The sequence below is a fragment of the Drosophila mauritiana genome, chromosome 3L (assembly GCF_004382145.1).
Source record: "Drosophila mauritiana strain mau12 chromosome 3L, ASM438214v1, whole genome shotgun sequence".
Classification (NCBI taxonomy): domain Eukaryota; kingdom Metazoa; phylum Arthropoda; class Insecta; order Diptera; family Drosophilidae; genus Drosophila; species Drosophila mauritiana.
The window spans coordinates 23,058,725-23,075,031 of NC_046669.1; the positions used below are offsets into that span (position 1 = coordinate 23,058,725).

Here is a 16,307-nt window from a genome sequence, read left to right on the forward strand (position 1 = left end):
TACATTTGCATTTTGAAATCATTAGAATTTCAAACATAAAATAAAAACATGAGAGAATTCTATAGTCGAGTTTCCCGACTATGAAATACCCGTTACTCATCCAGTGCGAGCGCACACGAGAAAATTCAACATTCTTGTAGACATATTTGACAAGTTGACAACAAAATAATAAAATTAAAAAACTCTGAGAGTTTTGGGCAGTTTGCAAGCGGGAACAATATTATTAGCATATCAATATAGTTAGTGTCAAAAAAATTGCTAGCATATTGATAGAAATTGTAAAGACAAAAACTTAAATGAACAAAATTCAAAACACTTTTCAGAAGTGTTACTTGGCAGTTTTGGACGTTAACGTGGGCGTGGTAAATAAATTTCTTGCACACACATTGAATTGGGCAACACGAATAAAATGAAAAAAAAAAATTCTCAAAAATGTGGGCGATTTCTGAGCGTTAAAGTTGCAAATCTTTAAAAATTTACAAGGCTAATCAAAATAACAAATCATTTTTCAAAAGTATGGTTTTGGGCGGCTTGTGTGCGTTAGAGTGGGCGAGGCAAAATAAAATGTACAAGACTAAAAACAAAATGAAAATTTACCAAAACGTATTCCAAAACCGTATGCGCGGCGGACGTTACCAGATCGACTCGGCTATTGGCAAGTGGGAAGCGCTTCCTCCTACATGTTACATACTTTTCAAAAATTACAGTGTACCGTTATATTCTTCGAGTAACGGATATAAACAACGGTGCCATTTTAAATAATATTAAAATAAATAAAATGTACATGCGTACTCACAAAAATAAAGCCGAAATTGAGAATCATGGCTTAATGTGAGTTAAGGTCATTTGCGTTAGGCTATTTTTATTTTAATTCCTTTATACTAATTAACTACTAGAAGCTTATAATTGTTAATAAAGTACTTATACTTTATTTTAAAATGATATGGTATAACTTCTTATATTAAAACTGAAAATTTTCATATTGTATAATGAAATAGTACATGGCTTAGTTTCAGTTGGTATTAGAACAAGCCCCACCGACTCATTGCTTTGTTTGGTGGTAAATTGTTAAGGATGCACATTTTTTATTGCCGAGGTAGTAATAAAGAAGGAATGGACCTTTAAAAAAACTAAAAAATTAAAGGCAAACTTATCAAAGTGAAGTGACTGAGAATATCATCAAAGAAAAGGAGAAAGAAATACAACAATACAATCATGTCAGTCAAATGTAATCAGTAAGTTATACCTAAAGTTTTAATAAAAAAAAATAACGATTGACCAAATTTAAGTCCAAAGGGTATAATACCCTGATGAACACCCGTAATATAAAAAAATAAGGTTTACCGCTTCAATTAACTATATGCTAGTCCCGTCTTTTACATATAATGGTAGAGCGATAAAGATATAAGATATGGTATATGATATGATTTCTATTTTTTCCGAGTTAAAAATTTAGTAATTTATTAAATGGATAAAAACACACCTTCTAGTCCACCGGTCTCGGAAGAGCTGAACCGATTCGAGAAGATGAAGAAAATCGCTGGAAATACTCAAGCAGAGATACGAGCCATGATAGCCTCAAGGCAATACGATTCTTTTGGCCTTTCACAAAGAAGTCTTGGTAAAACCAGCTCTGCTTCAACAGTAACTAATACAGTTACCACTTCTCTTGCTTGTTCAACAACAACAACGTACACTGTGGGAGCTTCGACAGGTACTGCTCGGACAAGTACTGTTTCGACAAGAACTGCTTCAGTTATGTCCACAGGTTATACTACTTCACCAGACGTTGCAACGTCATTCAGAAGTGTGGTTCGTAACTTGACTGCCCTGAATTGCCAGTTTTGGCATCATCAACTGCGTGAGGAAAAAACATATAGGCTAGTGGTGAAAAATATACACTCAACTGTCCCAAGAGAAGAAATAGAGCGAAGCTTTACAGACAAAGGCTTCGTTGTACTGAACATCTACTCCCCAAGGAAGACTGGCTGGAATAAAATCTTGGCTGATGGAAATGACGACGAAGAAGCCATTATCGCACAAACTCTTTTTAAATTAGCCATGGAAACAATTGAGTCCAACAAAGCTTTTCGTGATCTAGTTCACGTTCTGATTTCTAAAAAATTATAGTCTTAAACTTAAAAATCGGATTATGGAACGCAAGAGGATTAGTACAGAAGAATGAAGAACTTCGACTTTTTCTTATTGCCCACTCTATAGACATCATGCTAATTACTGAAACTTATATGCGCCCTGGACTAAAAGTACACACTCTTGGATATGAACAATATTATGCCAATCATCCAAGTAACACCGCAAAAGACGGTTCTGCAATCTTCATCAAAGCCAATATTCGCCATAGTCAAAATAAATCAACAATGCGCACTGATTTACAAGTCACAAGTCTCGATGTACCAACGAGTGGTGGTATTATCAAAATAGCTTCTCTGTATCTTCCTCCAAATAAGCGTTGGACTAAAAACGACTTTGATCAGCTACTGATCACATTGGGCCCCAAGTGTATAGCAGGAGGGGATTACAATGCTAAGCACCAATGGTGGGGCAACCTAAGGGCATGCAGTCGAGGAAAACGACTACAAGAGGCCATCATAACTAGTTCTAGCGAAGTTCTAGCTACAGGTGAACCTACCTTTTACTCATCTAACACAAGACTGACGCCAACAGCTTTGGACTTTTTTATCGTAAATGGGGTGCCAATAAATAAACTTTCAATTGAAAAAAAATACGATCTATCTTCTGATCACCTACCTATAGTAGCAACATTAAGCCACACTCCCCAATATAAGTCCAGAAAGAAATCCTTACTAACTCCCGGCTCCTCTGTCGAAACATTTAGGAAGGTCCTAGACAAAAGCATTACCCTAAACATGGACATAAGTTATCCAGAAGACATCGAAGATGCTATAGTCATGTTCATGGACAAAATTCACGTGGCTGCGACACTTGCTACACCAGGAAGCAGAAATTCTCCTACCCAGAGTAGACGCAGTGTACTTCCAGAAAACGCTTCAGTTCTCATACATCTCAAACGAAGAGCTAGATGAGAATTTTCCAGAACAGGAGACGCACGCGACCACAACATTTACAAAAGGTTATCAAATCGTCTTAACAAAGTTCTGGTGAAAAACAAACAAGACCACTTTGACCAAATGCTGGAAAATGCAAGTGCTGATGCATCGACTGTGGAAACTCACGAATAACTTTAAAAGACAAGTTATTCCAAAGGCTCCCATCAGAAATCCGGCTGGTGGTTGATGCGGCTCCAGTCAGGAGAAGGCCGATATCTTTGCAAGCAGCTTAGACGATAGATTTAAGCCACTGAATCTTACTCCGGCAGAACACCGTGACAGGGTGCAAACACTCTTGGACCAACCTTTTCAAATGGCCCTTCCCACAAACCCTGTTACTTTGGAAGAGGTAGTAACGCAAATCAAAAAGCTCAAACCTAAAAAATCGCCTGGTGAGGACCTCCTAGATAACAGGACGCTCAAACTCCTTCCCATCAAAGCTGTACTTTTCTTAGTCCTATTGTTCAATAGCGCTCTAAGGCTGGGACACTTTCCAAGCAAATGGAAATCAGCAATCATAACGATGATTCCGAAGCCTGGAAAGCAACCCACTGAAATAAATGGATAAAGGCCCATTAGTCTTCTACCCACGCTAGGGAAAATTTTGGAAAGGGTAATATTAGAACGCATCCTCAAACTTCCAAGCGTGAGCCAAGCTATTCCAAATTGGCAGTTCGGTTTCCGGAAAAGTCATGGCACTCCAGAACAGCTACACCGAATGGGAAACTTTGCTTTGGAGGCAATGGAGGACAAGATGTATACAACAGCTGTATTCATGGATATACAACAAGCCTTTGATAGAGTTTGGCATGATGATCTTCTAAGTAAGCTTAAGACCATTTTGACGCCACAGCTATTTCTTCTTATCAAAAGCTTTCTATCGAACAGACAGTTCAGTGTGGTTGTCGATGGCGACAAATCGTCTACGCGTTCAATCTTTGCAGGCGTACCCCAAGGCAGTGTTTTAGGCCCGACTCTTTATTCGCTGTATACTTCTGATATGCCGGATTCCTGGTGCTGTACAGTTGAAAACGAAAACGTTCTTATTGCAACCTACGCGGATGACACCGCGGTAATGGTCAAGAGTACAAGCATAAGTGATGCAACCAGGGGCCTACAGGTATATGTGCGGCGTTCGAGAAGTGGGCAACGGAATGGAATATCGGCATTAATTGCAGCAAATGTGCTTGCGTCACATTCACAAAAAGTCCTTTGAACTGCTCTGGAATTTCCATGCTCGGCTCCACACTTCGACACGAGACCTTCTACAAATACCTCGGGGTGATTTTGGACAGAGGACTAAGGTTTCAAAGGCATACGACTATGATCGTAAAAAAAGAAGGCTAAAAAGATTCCACCCACATGATCTCCCATCGAGATTATTATAATTATTTGTTCATGGAAAAGAAATCAATTAAATATTGTTAGAATAACTTAATTTATAAAGTAATGTATAAGTAATTTATATATTGGTATGCCTATGCTGTAAAATTTTATGTAAAACCTGGTCAAGCCTCCACATAGGTAGCAGTAAACTTGTTTAATTCCAATTAATAAAATTTACAAAAAAATAAATATATTTAAATTATAGATTTTTTTTATTTATTATCACTAATAACAGCAACGGAAATAGCATTTCCATTTCTTTGCATGTGTAAATGACTCATGAAAAACAACTTCACTTTTTTGATTAAGGAGTTCATGATCATGAATGTAATAATTATATGGTCGGTAACGTTTACATCAACATATTACATACATACATTTCAACAATGTATGCTGCGAACCAATATAATTATCCCTTCGGTTTGGAGTTCTAAGAACGATATATAAGGCTCTGGTCACGGTTAATCTCCCTATTTATGTAAATGAAGTATTCCAGTTCAGCAGTGGAAATGTGATCGCATATATATTTTTTCTGTGATATCGATAGTTATCGGTAAATAAAATGAGAAAACATTTAACAACAGAAAATGCTATAGTCGAGTTCCACGACTATTAGATACCCTTACTCTGCTAGTGTGAATGCGAACCCAAAATTTTTCTGGGATATTGGGGGATAAATTGGGAAATAATTTAAAAGTTGTTAAAAAATGTGGACGTGACAGGTTTGGAGGCTTTAGGGCGTTAGAGTGGGAGTGGCAAAATTTTTTTTTAAAATCGATAGAAATTTAAACGACTAATAAAATTATTTAATCTGTGTGCTGAATCTCAACCTTCTAGCTTTTATAGTTTCTAAGATCTCGACGTTCATACGGACTTTCATACGGGCTTTGATCCTGATCAAGAATATATATACTCTACATAGTCGGAAACGCTTCCTTCTGCCTATTATACCTTTCTGGCAAAAACACTAGAATAAATATATTAGCTTTTGGTGGTGGGTTTCCTCCGCATAAGATACAAAAATATCAATAAAATTTTCACACACAGGACCGGATTCTTCCTTTCCTATCCTTGTCCCTGGTCTCGGCACACATACACGCGCGCCAAATACATTCCCATTGTCGATTGACAGATATTGGTATTCGAGGAGTTTGCCTACGTGAGGCACACCGCAAACAAAGATACTAGAATAATTTAATTTAATTTAATATAGTGGAAATGCAATCGCGAAATTTCATCATTTTTCTGGGATATCGAATGATATATAAAATTTGTTTAATAAGTAGGCGTGACCGTTTTGGGGCGTGGCCACCAAAAAAATTTAAAAAGTTTGGTCGTGGCACTTTCGGGCGGTATGTGGGCGTAAGAGCGGGCGTGACAACATGGGTCAACAAACGTTCGCTGCGCTTATGTATCTAGAAACTGTATGCTTAATTTTAAGATTCCAGCTTAATAGTTCTTGAGATCGAGACGTTCATACGTACAGACCGACATGGCCAGATCGACTTGGCTTTTGATCCTGATCAAGAATATATATACTTTATATAGTCGGAATCGTTTCCTTCTGCGTGTTGCTTTTCAACGAAACTATTATAGCTTGTTACCAAAGACACTAGAATAACAAGATGCGTAACGGCCATACATTCGTTTGGAACTATGCAGCCACTTTTTTGGTGAAGGCCAAATTTGCTCGCTTACGCTGAGAGCGTAAGAAATCTAAATATAGAATTTGCTTGCTTGTGTGAGTAAAAACAAGAAACGAGAACGCGTATATGTGTGCGTGTTGTGCTAGAAGACGATTTTCGGGCCGAAATCAATTCTGATCGAAGAAACGAATTTATATATTTGGAGTTGTGGCCAATTTCGTAGCAATATGATGATATAAAATAATAATTAAAAATTCACGCCCTGACTATTATAATTTTAAAGTTTTTTAAATTCGTTTGTTAAAATCGCCGCTCGAATAGATACCGTTTACATATTTATATTTATATTTTATTTTTATTTTTTTTATATTATGTTATGTTAATTAATTATGTGTAATATATGTAATAATCGGTACCCAGGGAACACCAGAGGCCATTACAAATGTTATGGGGTCCTATATTTATTAGACCTTTTTCTTCCCACCCAAAAGTGCGCGCTTTTTAAAAATATCAAATTGGAATAGACAAAAAAAAAATTTAACTGAAAGCTGAATATAATGCGCATTTTAAATAATAAAAATGGTTCATTTACATACATCATATTAAGTCAAATGACTTAATAAATATAAATATTATAAAGCAAATACAAAGGAAATTATTATAACTACTGTAATTTGAAACATAAATTGTCCAAAAAGAAGACATTACATTGAAAAATAAATATTTCATAAAAATAATAATTATTTTTTAATTTCATAAAAAAATAATAATTTTATTAATATATAATAAAAATAATATTTCCTAATAATAATAAAATTCATAAAAAATAATAGTACGCTCTTTCTCTCTCGAACAAAAACTCGAGAGAGCCTGGAGCCACCTCTAATGGCGTTACGCATCTTGTTAATCTAGTGTCTTTGATCGAACGCTATAGTCGAGTTCCACGACTATCAGATACCCGTTACCCGGATACTAGGAGTGAAAACGAGAGTATTCAAAAATTGTTTGTCATCAACTGTCAAGAAAAAAACCAGTAAACAAATTTAAAAAGTGTGAACATTTTATGGGCGTGGCCCCTTTTAAAGAAATCTGCTTTAAGGTTCGGCAACAACTTTTTTAGCAGGTAGTATATTAGTCAAATTAGGTCACCTGGAACTACTATATCGCGTAGGAGCTTAATTTAGCTGCCATTGAAACAGTTGAAGATAATATGTGACCGTGATCGACTTCAGAAGAAATCAATTACGTCTTGTCCTTCAGATATCATATAGGCACTCGACTCACGACGTTGGTTGTGCTTGTTTCTCACGCAAAATTGTATATAATACATATAAACATGGATAGGCATTAATGAAGTCGGTGCAAGATTTCGAGTGCAAACAACTAACTCCAGCACATTTTTTCTGTTTCCCAATTTTACATGTAACAGTTCAAGTAGTACGAAAAAGAGAATTGATTATTACCGAACTATTGGTTTTTTGGATCTTAAGATGAAAGTAAAAGATTTTCTTCCTAATAACAAATTTTAAAACCCTAGCATCTCAGCGGCCTTTCTATTATGTCAAATCTCGCTTAAAACATTCAGAAGACAAATTAATGTAAACTTCAGAGTGTCTGAACAATTTGCATATGAATGCGATATACTACTTAATATTCTACCGACTGTCTTAACAATTGGTATACAAATTGTCTGCATTATGTAATTTTTACAAGCACACCACACACGTAAGAAAGCTGCAAGATACGTCTCAAAACAAAAATTCAAATTGGAATGCATTACTGCAGCAAAGATTAAAATTATATAATTGATAAGCTCTAAAGAAAAGCTTTCTTCAAAATAAATTCGGTTCGCATGAATTCTGCCAACCAACAGAAGACTTTTGGTAATAAACTTCGGAGCTCAAATCTGGTGTTAGAGATAGCCTAAAGGAATATTTCTAACGCTGGTCAACCATGTGGTGAAAGAGTCTACGCAATAATCACCGTTTAACTAATTGAGCTTTAGTCGTTGGGGCTCTAGCTTTTCAAGGGAAATTGCAAACCCAATTCAAACACACGACACCGAACACCAAATACCATTTTGATTTGGAAATACATATAATGGAGAATTTAACGAAGATTTGCCGTCATCGTGTTTACTTCAATTGAGCCTTATATTTTTTAATTAGATAAAATTGTAAATTTAATTGTATCAACTATCATTTTGGCGTATAGTTGGATTTCGGTATCAGGTCTTAACAGAAGAATGTTCTATCGCTGCAACCAGATGTAAAATAGATTGTTTCGTGTAATGTCATACCTAGGTAGTAATATATAATAATTGGAAATAATGCAGTTGTATGTTATAAACTGTGATACATTGTTCTGTTAGTTGTGGACTCACCTCCTTGATCATCAAGGGCTACAAGTGTTCGAATCCCTGCCTCCTTGCTCTGATGTGCAGCAAATGGAAATGTAAATAAGTTTTAAAAGTGTATAAGTTGAGATATATGTGTTAATATTGTTTATATATGTTAAAAAAATAATTTACAAGGTAAATAGATATATATGTGTAAATGAATTTTTATTTTGTTGATATGCATGGAACACCAAACTCAAAAGCGGTTAAAGAGACATTCCAGCATTAAGGGGTTATATAATTGTAAACATAAAATATAATCGCCTTATAATTTTAAACATTTTCTTAAGGTTCGCCATTTTCGGAATAGTAATTTCAAAACTATTACTCCGTTTTACAACGTATAAAAACGAAAACACATGGAGTAAATATTTTAATAGACGACGTGCTTTGTGACCTAAAAACCAATATGACCTTACATAAAAAAATCCTTATGTTATACTTTTATCATTGATTGGCTTTCCACCTTTGTTTTTTTATCAAATCAATAGAAATTTAAAAAGACTAATATAAATATAAAAGAGAAAGAGTGCTATAGTCGCCTTCCCCGACTATCTCGGCATAGATATACCATTTTTTGGGATATCGATAGATATTGGCGTGACCGGTGTGGCGGTTTAAGGGCGTGAAAGTGGTTTTGGCAAATCGATAACAATTTACAAGACTAATAAAAATGTGAAAAATTTTCAACACATTTTTCAAATGTGTGGTCGAGCCAGTTTTGTACGGCTTGTGGGCGTAGGAGTGCGCGTGGCAACATGGGTCAACAAACTTGAGTATATATTTCTAGAATCTGTATGCCGAATCTCACCTTCTAGCTTTTATAGTTTCTGAGATCTCGACGTTCATTCGGACAGAAGGACAGACGGACATGGTTAGATCGACTCGCCTATTGATCCTGATCAAGAATATATACGCTTTATATAGTCGGATTCCTTCGATTCCTTCTGCCTGTTACATACTTTTCAACGAATCTAGTATACCCTCTTACTCTACAAGTAACGGGTATAATAAAAAAAACATTTTTTAAAAACGAGTGAGAGTGTTGTCCGCTTATGGACTTTTTAGTGGTCGTGTCAATCGTCTGAAACACGCTTCCACTAATCTGCGTCATCTTTTTAGCCCACTCTAACGCCCACAAACCGTCCAAAACTGCCACAATCAGGCATGCTCAGGTAATCGTAATTTTGTGCGATTTCGATTTGGGCAAAATCTTTCGATTTTGTTTTTAGGTGCTTCGGTTTTCGCTATTTTGATATTAAACAGTAAACAGCTGTTTAACCTATTTTCCAGACAACCGAGCGGCCAACTTATTACTCATGCTCGTAATTACTTTTTTACTCCACTTGGACCATTTAAGAAATTAAATTAGATAACATTATTTACTAACAACACTTTTGGGTTCCTTTAAATTAATTAATATTAATATTAATATTATATTCTATAAGCATTTATACCTGCATGTTTCGTTTTACCAACAGTATGGCAGTCTTCCCGATAACTTTTGTCGACGTACGTTACCCCTTTCCAAATCGAAATTTTTTGTTGCCGACGGAACATTTTTTTTTGTGCAATAAACATCAATAGACCACTTAGTATACTATTTTCCCCCTAGTAAATTGACGGCTTGACGACTTGCTCGAATTATATTCGAAACCCTTTTGGTCGATTCGTGGAGCTATGTCTTATAACATCGTCATGTCATGTCAAGAGTTTCCGGCATGTGGTATGTGTCTGCAATGGTGAAGGCATTTAAGCGCTTGAGTTCGACTGCTTTTCTCCGTTCGGTTACCGTATTTTAGGAACTACCCAAACCTGGGACTTGTATGAGTTTTTTGCTGGCCTTATTTTCCATCCTGCAAAAGTAATTTAATTTTTTGTATATACTTTTCCTCTCATGTTGGTTCTGAGGTGCAATTGCCCGGGAAGCACAAAGAAGAAAAGAAAAATGGTCCGGTAAGACGGAGTGTGATTTTTGGCATCTTGATGTTGGTTCAGCAGAATTTCTGGGGCTTATAAAATTTTAATCTATGAAATTTTAGATTAACCCCTTATTTTGACGCATACAATATATATGGTACGTTGGACATCTAACTTAACATTTGGCTCCACAGCAATAGAGGTAAAATGTTCTTGGTGATACTTGTCTGCGGCACAGTTCGATACCGTTAAGGTTTGTTCTCAGTGGTATAATTCTCATGGATAAAGCATGTTCCTCCTCTACAGAGAAGTTCATGGTTATAATGAGGTTTATAATGAAAGAGACATGTTTCCGTAATAATTATTTTATGTTTCTGACATTAAATTTGAATTAGTTTTTGTTGCTAAGATTGTTACATTAAAATTTTAATTTGTAAGAGTGTTGTGCGCGTTGAACTGTTTTTGTTCCTTTTCGTATTCATGAATGGAAATGTACATTTTGAAATTAATGTAGGGTTTTATTATAATATTATTAAGTTTATTCGTATTTTGAAGCAAATAATATGGGATATTGTAATTATTGATCGTCGTTGTCTCCTGGTAAGGACTTCACCCTCTTCTATGTCGCCGTATTTTTGTCGCTCTCGTAGCCACAGAGGCAGACTCCCACAACTCATTTTTTTCACGCGCCGGCAGCAATTCTTTAGACGCCGTCGTTCAGCACTTCGCTCTCGTAGCGTCGAGTTCCTCGTAGATCGTCGTTCTTGCAAATCGGTACCTCTCTAATTCCCCACTTTCATCATCTGTAGTCGTTGCTCTTCTTGTTATCGTCGTTGTCGTTGTCTATTGATCAGCTGTTTCATACTAGTGGGATTTGGGTAAACAGCCAAAAACCAATACCACATTCGGTCATTCTAACTTAGCTTTCGACCCGAATGCTGCATCGTCATCGCTTTCATCGCTGCTTGTTAATCGGCCATGGCTTCAAGTATTCCGCGCACGTTGCACGTTCTCGTTCTGGAGCTTCAGTATACTTGCCTTTACTCGTAAATGACCTCTGTCATGGGCACTGCTTATGATTCGCTTTTGCATTTCGTTGGGCACAATTACGAGCTCATCGTCAACTAAAAGTTTGTACGTATGCTGTCATCGCATACCTTATTTGCATCGCTCAGAACTTCTTTTTCTCATCTTCTCGTCGCGTGCTGGCGCATCTTTCAAAGCAGTACTTATTCTATCTTCTTTTATAAGCATCACTGGATACTGGCTGAGAGCATCGACATGCTTCATTCTCACGCCAGATCGGTGTTCAACTGTATAGTTATATTCTTGCAGAAAAAAAATCCAGCGAACCACCCTGGTGCATAAATGCGTCGCAGTCTGTTACGAGTTTAAAATGAATGCCTAACAAAAACACCCTAAACTTAGATGACTGTCAATATTTCTAACACATAGCTGCTGTATTTACGCTGTGCATCTGTGGTCTTTTTTGACATAAAATACACAGGATGCAGTTGACCATCGTCGACGTTCTTCTATAATAGAACCCATCAATTGACGCCTCTGTATGCACTTCCGTCTCGAAAGTCTTATTAAAAATAGTAGGGTTCTCAGTTAGTAACTTTTTTTAAATATTAACTGTATTTTCTTCGTCCAAACCAAATCTAAATTTTGCGCTTTTCCTTGTCCACTCAGTTAGAGGTCTAGCTATTCCTGCGTAATTTGGTATAAACTTTCAGAAATAGCCCGTCAGGCCAAAAAAACGTTCTTTTTGAAGAACGTCTTGACCTTGGATACAGCTTCGATTTTCTCGGGAGAGAGTAAGTAAAGCGATTTTCTATAACGTGGCCCAGAAATTGAACACGCGTCTTAAAAAAATTACATTTCTTCAAGTTGAGTTGTATGCCATATTCTTTGCACGTGGCAATAACTTCCTTCAAGTTTTGTACAGCGTCTTTTTCAGTCTAATCGGTGAAAATAATATCATCTACATAGGGGAATGCAATTCCTCTGCGTGACAGATCCCGAAATATTGCAATGACGTGGCAAAATATTCTCGCCTGGCGAATTTGAAAATCCAAAGGGTATTTCGAAAAACTGATATTGTCCTCGGTGTATCACAAACGACGTATATTTATTCCTGGATTCAGCAACTGGTACGTGGAAAATGCGTTTTTCATATTGATTGTACTGAAAAATCTAACATATAATCCTCTTCATCAATCAGAATTTTTTGTTTAAACTGTCCAAGTGGTTTTATTATATTGGAGTCGCGGTTACTTCCGAATCCAATTAGAACGACATTGCAGCTTTCCAGCTTCAGCTTGCCAATATCACAATAAAAATCTTCCCGTATGATATTGAACTTACTGCCCTTATTGAATAACGCCGTACACTTTTTATCATATCCGTTACTCGTAGAGTAAAAGGGTATACTAGATTCGTTGAAAAGAATGTAACAGGCAGAAGGAATCGTTTCTATATAAAGTATATATATGTGGGATGAGAGATATTTGATCTAACAAGGATCGCCGCACCTCCGTGTTGTCTGTCATCCGGATGGTTGACAGTTTGTAGGGTAAAGCCCCCTGAAGTTGGACCGGGGCGAGAAGTGGGTCTCTGACAACAGCGATGATCTCATTGGTCTTCGAGGAGGCCCCATTTTAATTCCTTGCTGCTATTTTAAGAGGACCCATTTTTAAATGCAGAGGGCGAAGGGCGGATCTGGAGAAGTAGTTGCATCAACGTGTCCACTAACGAGAACATTCGGTCAAGCCTAGAAAAAAGCTGTTCCAGTTTGGAGCCCAGGTTGGTAGTTACATTAGGAGCTGTAGCGGCAGGCGAATGAATTGGATGAACAGCAGTCTGATTGCATCTGACAACGGTCGCAAAAGACGGCCTTCCAGCGCCATGGGCAAGGGATCCGTTTATAGGACCAGAAGCGGTAGCCTTCATTCTGTAGGCATGCGATGATGTCCTCCGATGAAACTCCATGGTGTTTGTTACGCAATACGATTTTGTATGGTCGGTCCTCGGGGAGCTGGTGATGATAAAATGCCGAGCCACCTACCTATAGGTATCCGAGGTGTTACACTGAACAGCGCAGGTTCCTGAATTCAGTGCCTAGATGGTGTAGGAATCTTATACAAGGGCGTCCAGTTCGCTGCGAAAAGTTCTGATGTTCACCACATTGGGAAACATCATTCTGGGTACCTTAGTGAGGGCTTCAGGGTGGGGGGGTCAGCTTGATTAACACTAACCCTCTGGATGTTGCGTGTTGTTTTCCTTGAGGCACGAATAAGGGCTTCTTTCGATGAACAAGGCTCATCATCGTCACTCGAGGATACCAATCTTCTTCATTGCTTAGGGGCTGGAAGCGATTTGTGGAGTTGATTGAAGGCTGATCAGATGTTGCCTTCTTTGAGTGGAGGGCTGTGCCTGCTCTCTTGATGTTTCTTCCCATCCCCTTTTTTAAAGGAGACATCTTGCCATCATGCATAGATGAGACGAGACGAGATGGTTGAACTTGATGATGTTATTTTGAACTTATCCAGTTCGAAGTGACGGCCATAACGAAGGTATGGGTGGCGCGTAGATTGGCAGCCGGTGGAGAACGTGTTTCGTTCGTCGGTGCAACCATAAGATGACTGCTAGGGACGCTACCAGTCCGAGCAGAGAGTGTCCAGGTGTGCCGTGTGGTATTGTGATGGACGGCCAGGATTTTATCCTTTGTTTGGGGGGCTTCGAGGTGAAGTTTTCCTAGGCTTAATACCGTAATAGTGGTATTTCTAGTTACTTCTCGTATAGGGGGAAGGCCAAAATCCATCTGTTCAGGAAACGTGTAAGCCGTACCGTCGTAATCGATACCATTAATCTGTATCCTTTCGTTAATGTATCTGATGATGACTGACCCCAATATTGAGAACTCAGAGCCATTTGTTAGAGATACCTCCAGATTGTTCACATTAAACGCGAAGATGTAACCTCTTTCTGCCTCGAACACGTCCCTGATGGGCCCGGTTTACCGTACATTGCAGGAACTATTTTCTCCGTTCAAAAGGTGTTCCAGGCATCTGTTATTCTGCGGTGTGTCAGTGTAAAAGTCCTCGTCGCACAAGAATGTATCATCCAGTTTGGTGAATTTTCGGGTCATATGATATTTCTTATTATTAATATTATAAGCTAGGTGTTATTACAAAAGATGTGTTATTAATTGGCAATGGAACTAGTCTGGCAAGGGTATAAACAGGTTGTTTAATGTATAAATGTTCATTAGTAGGAAATTATATACATTTTTTTCAATTTTGACTGTGATATTTTGTTTTTCTAGTATTGTTTTTATTTTATCTATTTCCTGTTCACTTAGGATGAACTTGGGAATTCTATTTGTTATCGCTTATACTTTCTGTTTATTTAAGTCATTTAAGTGGTTAATGAATAATTATATGTTATAATTAATCCTGTTTAAATATTGTATTTCTTCCGGAAAGGTATCTTGCAAGTTTATTTGTTTGTAAATTTTGTCTTGAGAGGTATCAAAAAAAATTTGCTCATTATTTATATGGTCCGTGATATTTTCGAACCGGATATTGTTAAACATTTCTTGTCTTTGGAGACATTAATGACTTCAGAATTTATTCATTATATTGTCTAGGTCTTTATGTATTTCTTTATCGTCGTTGGCATCCATATTGCCGGTAACAACCTTTACTAGACTACCCAATCCGTTAGCCAAACCACGTATGTTTTTATTTAATGGTGTAAGGGATATGAGCTTTACTTGGGCTTGGGAGCCCTCAAAGTGGAGTCGGGGTCAAATTTATTAATGGTCAGATGAAAGTGTTCCATACATTGTAAGTTAATTACATAGCTAATTATTTTGTATACCTCAATTAGGAAGGCTTTTTCTAATTCTATCCTGGCTAAAGGGGTGTTATCATTTAAGTAATGAACAGTGAGTTAGCCCAAGGGTAAACCTGAAATGGTATGTTAAGAGGTTAGGAGGAAGAGGAATTATTATCAGTGTTAGTAGTTATCGATGTACGGCCTTTGTCGTGTTTGACTTCGTGAATCGAGAACCTGGGTGTAATCTTATTACGTCTCGTACAACTTCTCGGGAAATTCATTTAATTTCGTCAAGTTGTCGTCTTCATTATTGAATTTGGTTGAATATATGGGTACGTCCGTTAAATAGCTCAAAGGGGGTATATTTATTAATGAAAAGCGTCATCACATGTAATTAAGGCTTCGGACATTGTCTCGTCATGTTCGCTACTGAGTTTCTGTTGTTTTCTGGCGTCAAGTATTATTTTGTAAATCTCAGTTAATGTCGAGTGAAGCCGTTCAACGGGAGAGTTACTAGAAGATTGTTGAAAGGACGTAGGGTCAATGCAGTTCAATGTTTAATTGAGTACGGAACTTGTTGAACATATCGCTTCCGAATTCTGCTTCTTGATCATAGATCAGATTTTAGGAATACTATATTGGGAAATGAAATGTTTAAAGGCTTTAACTACGTTAATAAAATTCTTATTAGCTATAGGGTAAGCAGACGCAAACTTATAAAATAATCGATAATAGTAAGGTTATAATTTTTGTAAATGGTATAAATATCTATATGTAGAATGTCCAACAGTTTTGAAGCTAGTTCGGGTATTTGGTAGGTGACCTTTTGAGGCTGTCTTGTGTATTTAAATTTTAAAAATGTTTCGCATTATTTAATGAACTTAGTTATTCTCTCTTTCATATGTGGGAAGAACTTTTGTCGTTTTATGTCGATCCCTCGATAGTTACTATTACAGTGATAGTCGGTTATAAATTTTTCGATCTCCGTACTATCAGTTATTTCGGGGAGGAGGGTCAAACATC

At 37.1% G+C, this 16,307-nt stretch overlaps 1 protein-coding gene across 2 annotated transcripts in view; it reads right to left on the bottom strand.

Moving 5' to 3' along the window:
- LOC117141767 (synaptosomal-associated protein 25) overlaps window positions 1-16,307 on the bottom strand; it is a 98,116-nt gene that overhangs the window by 56,829 nt on the left and 24,980 nt on the right. The window contains exon 4 of one of the 2 annotated variants that reach the window (XM_033305397.1): window positions 8,505-8,553. The exons of the other annotated variant lie outside the window; for it this stretch is intronic. Coding sequence (XP_033161288.1) covers window positions 8,505-8,553 — 49 coding nt within the window. The remainder of the gene's footprint in view (window positions 1-8,504; window positions 8,554-16,307) is intronic. 2 annotated transcript variants of the gene reach the window in all.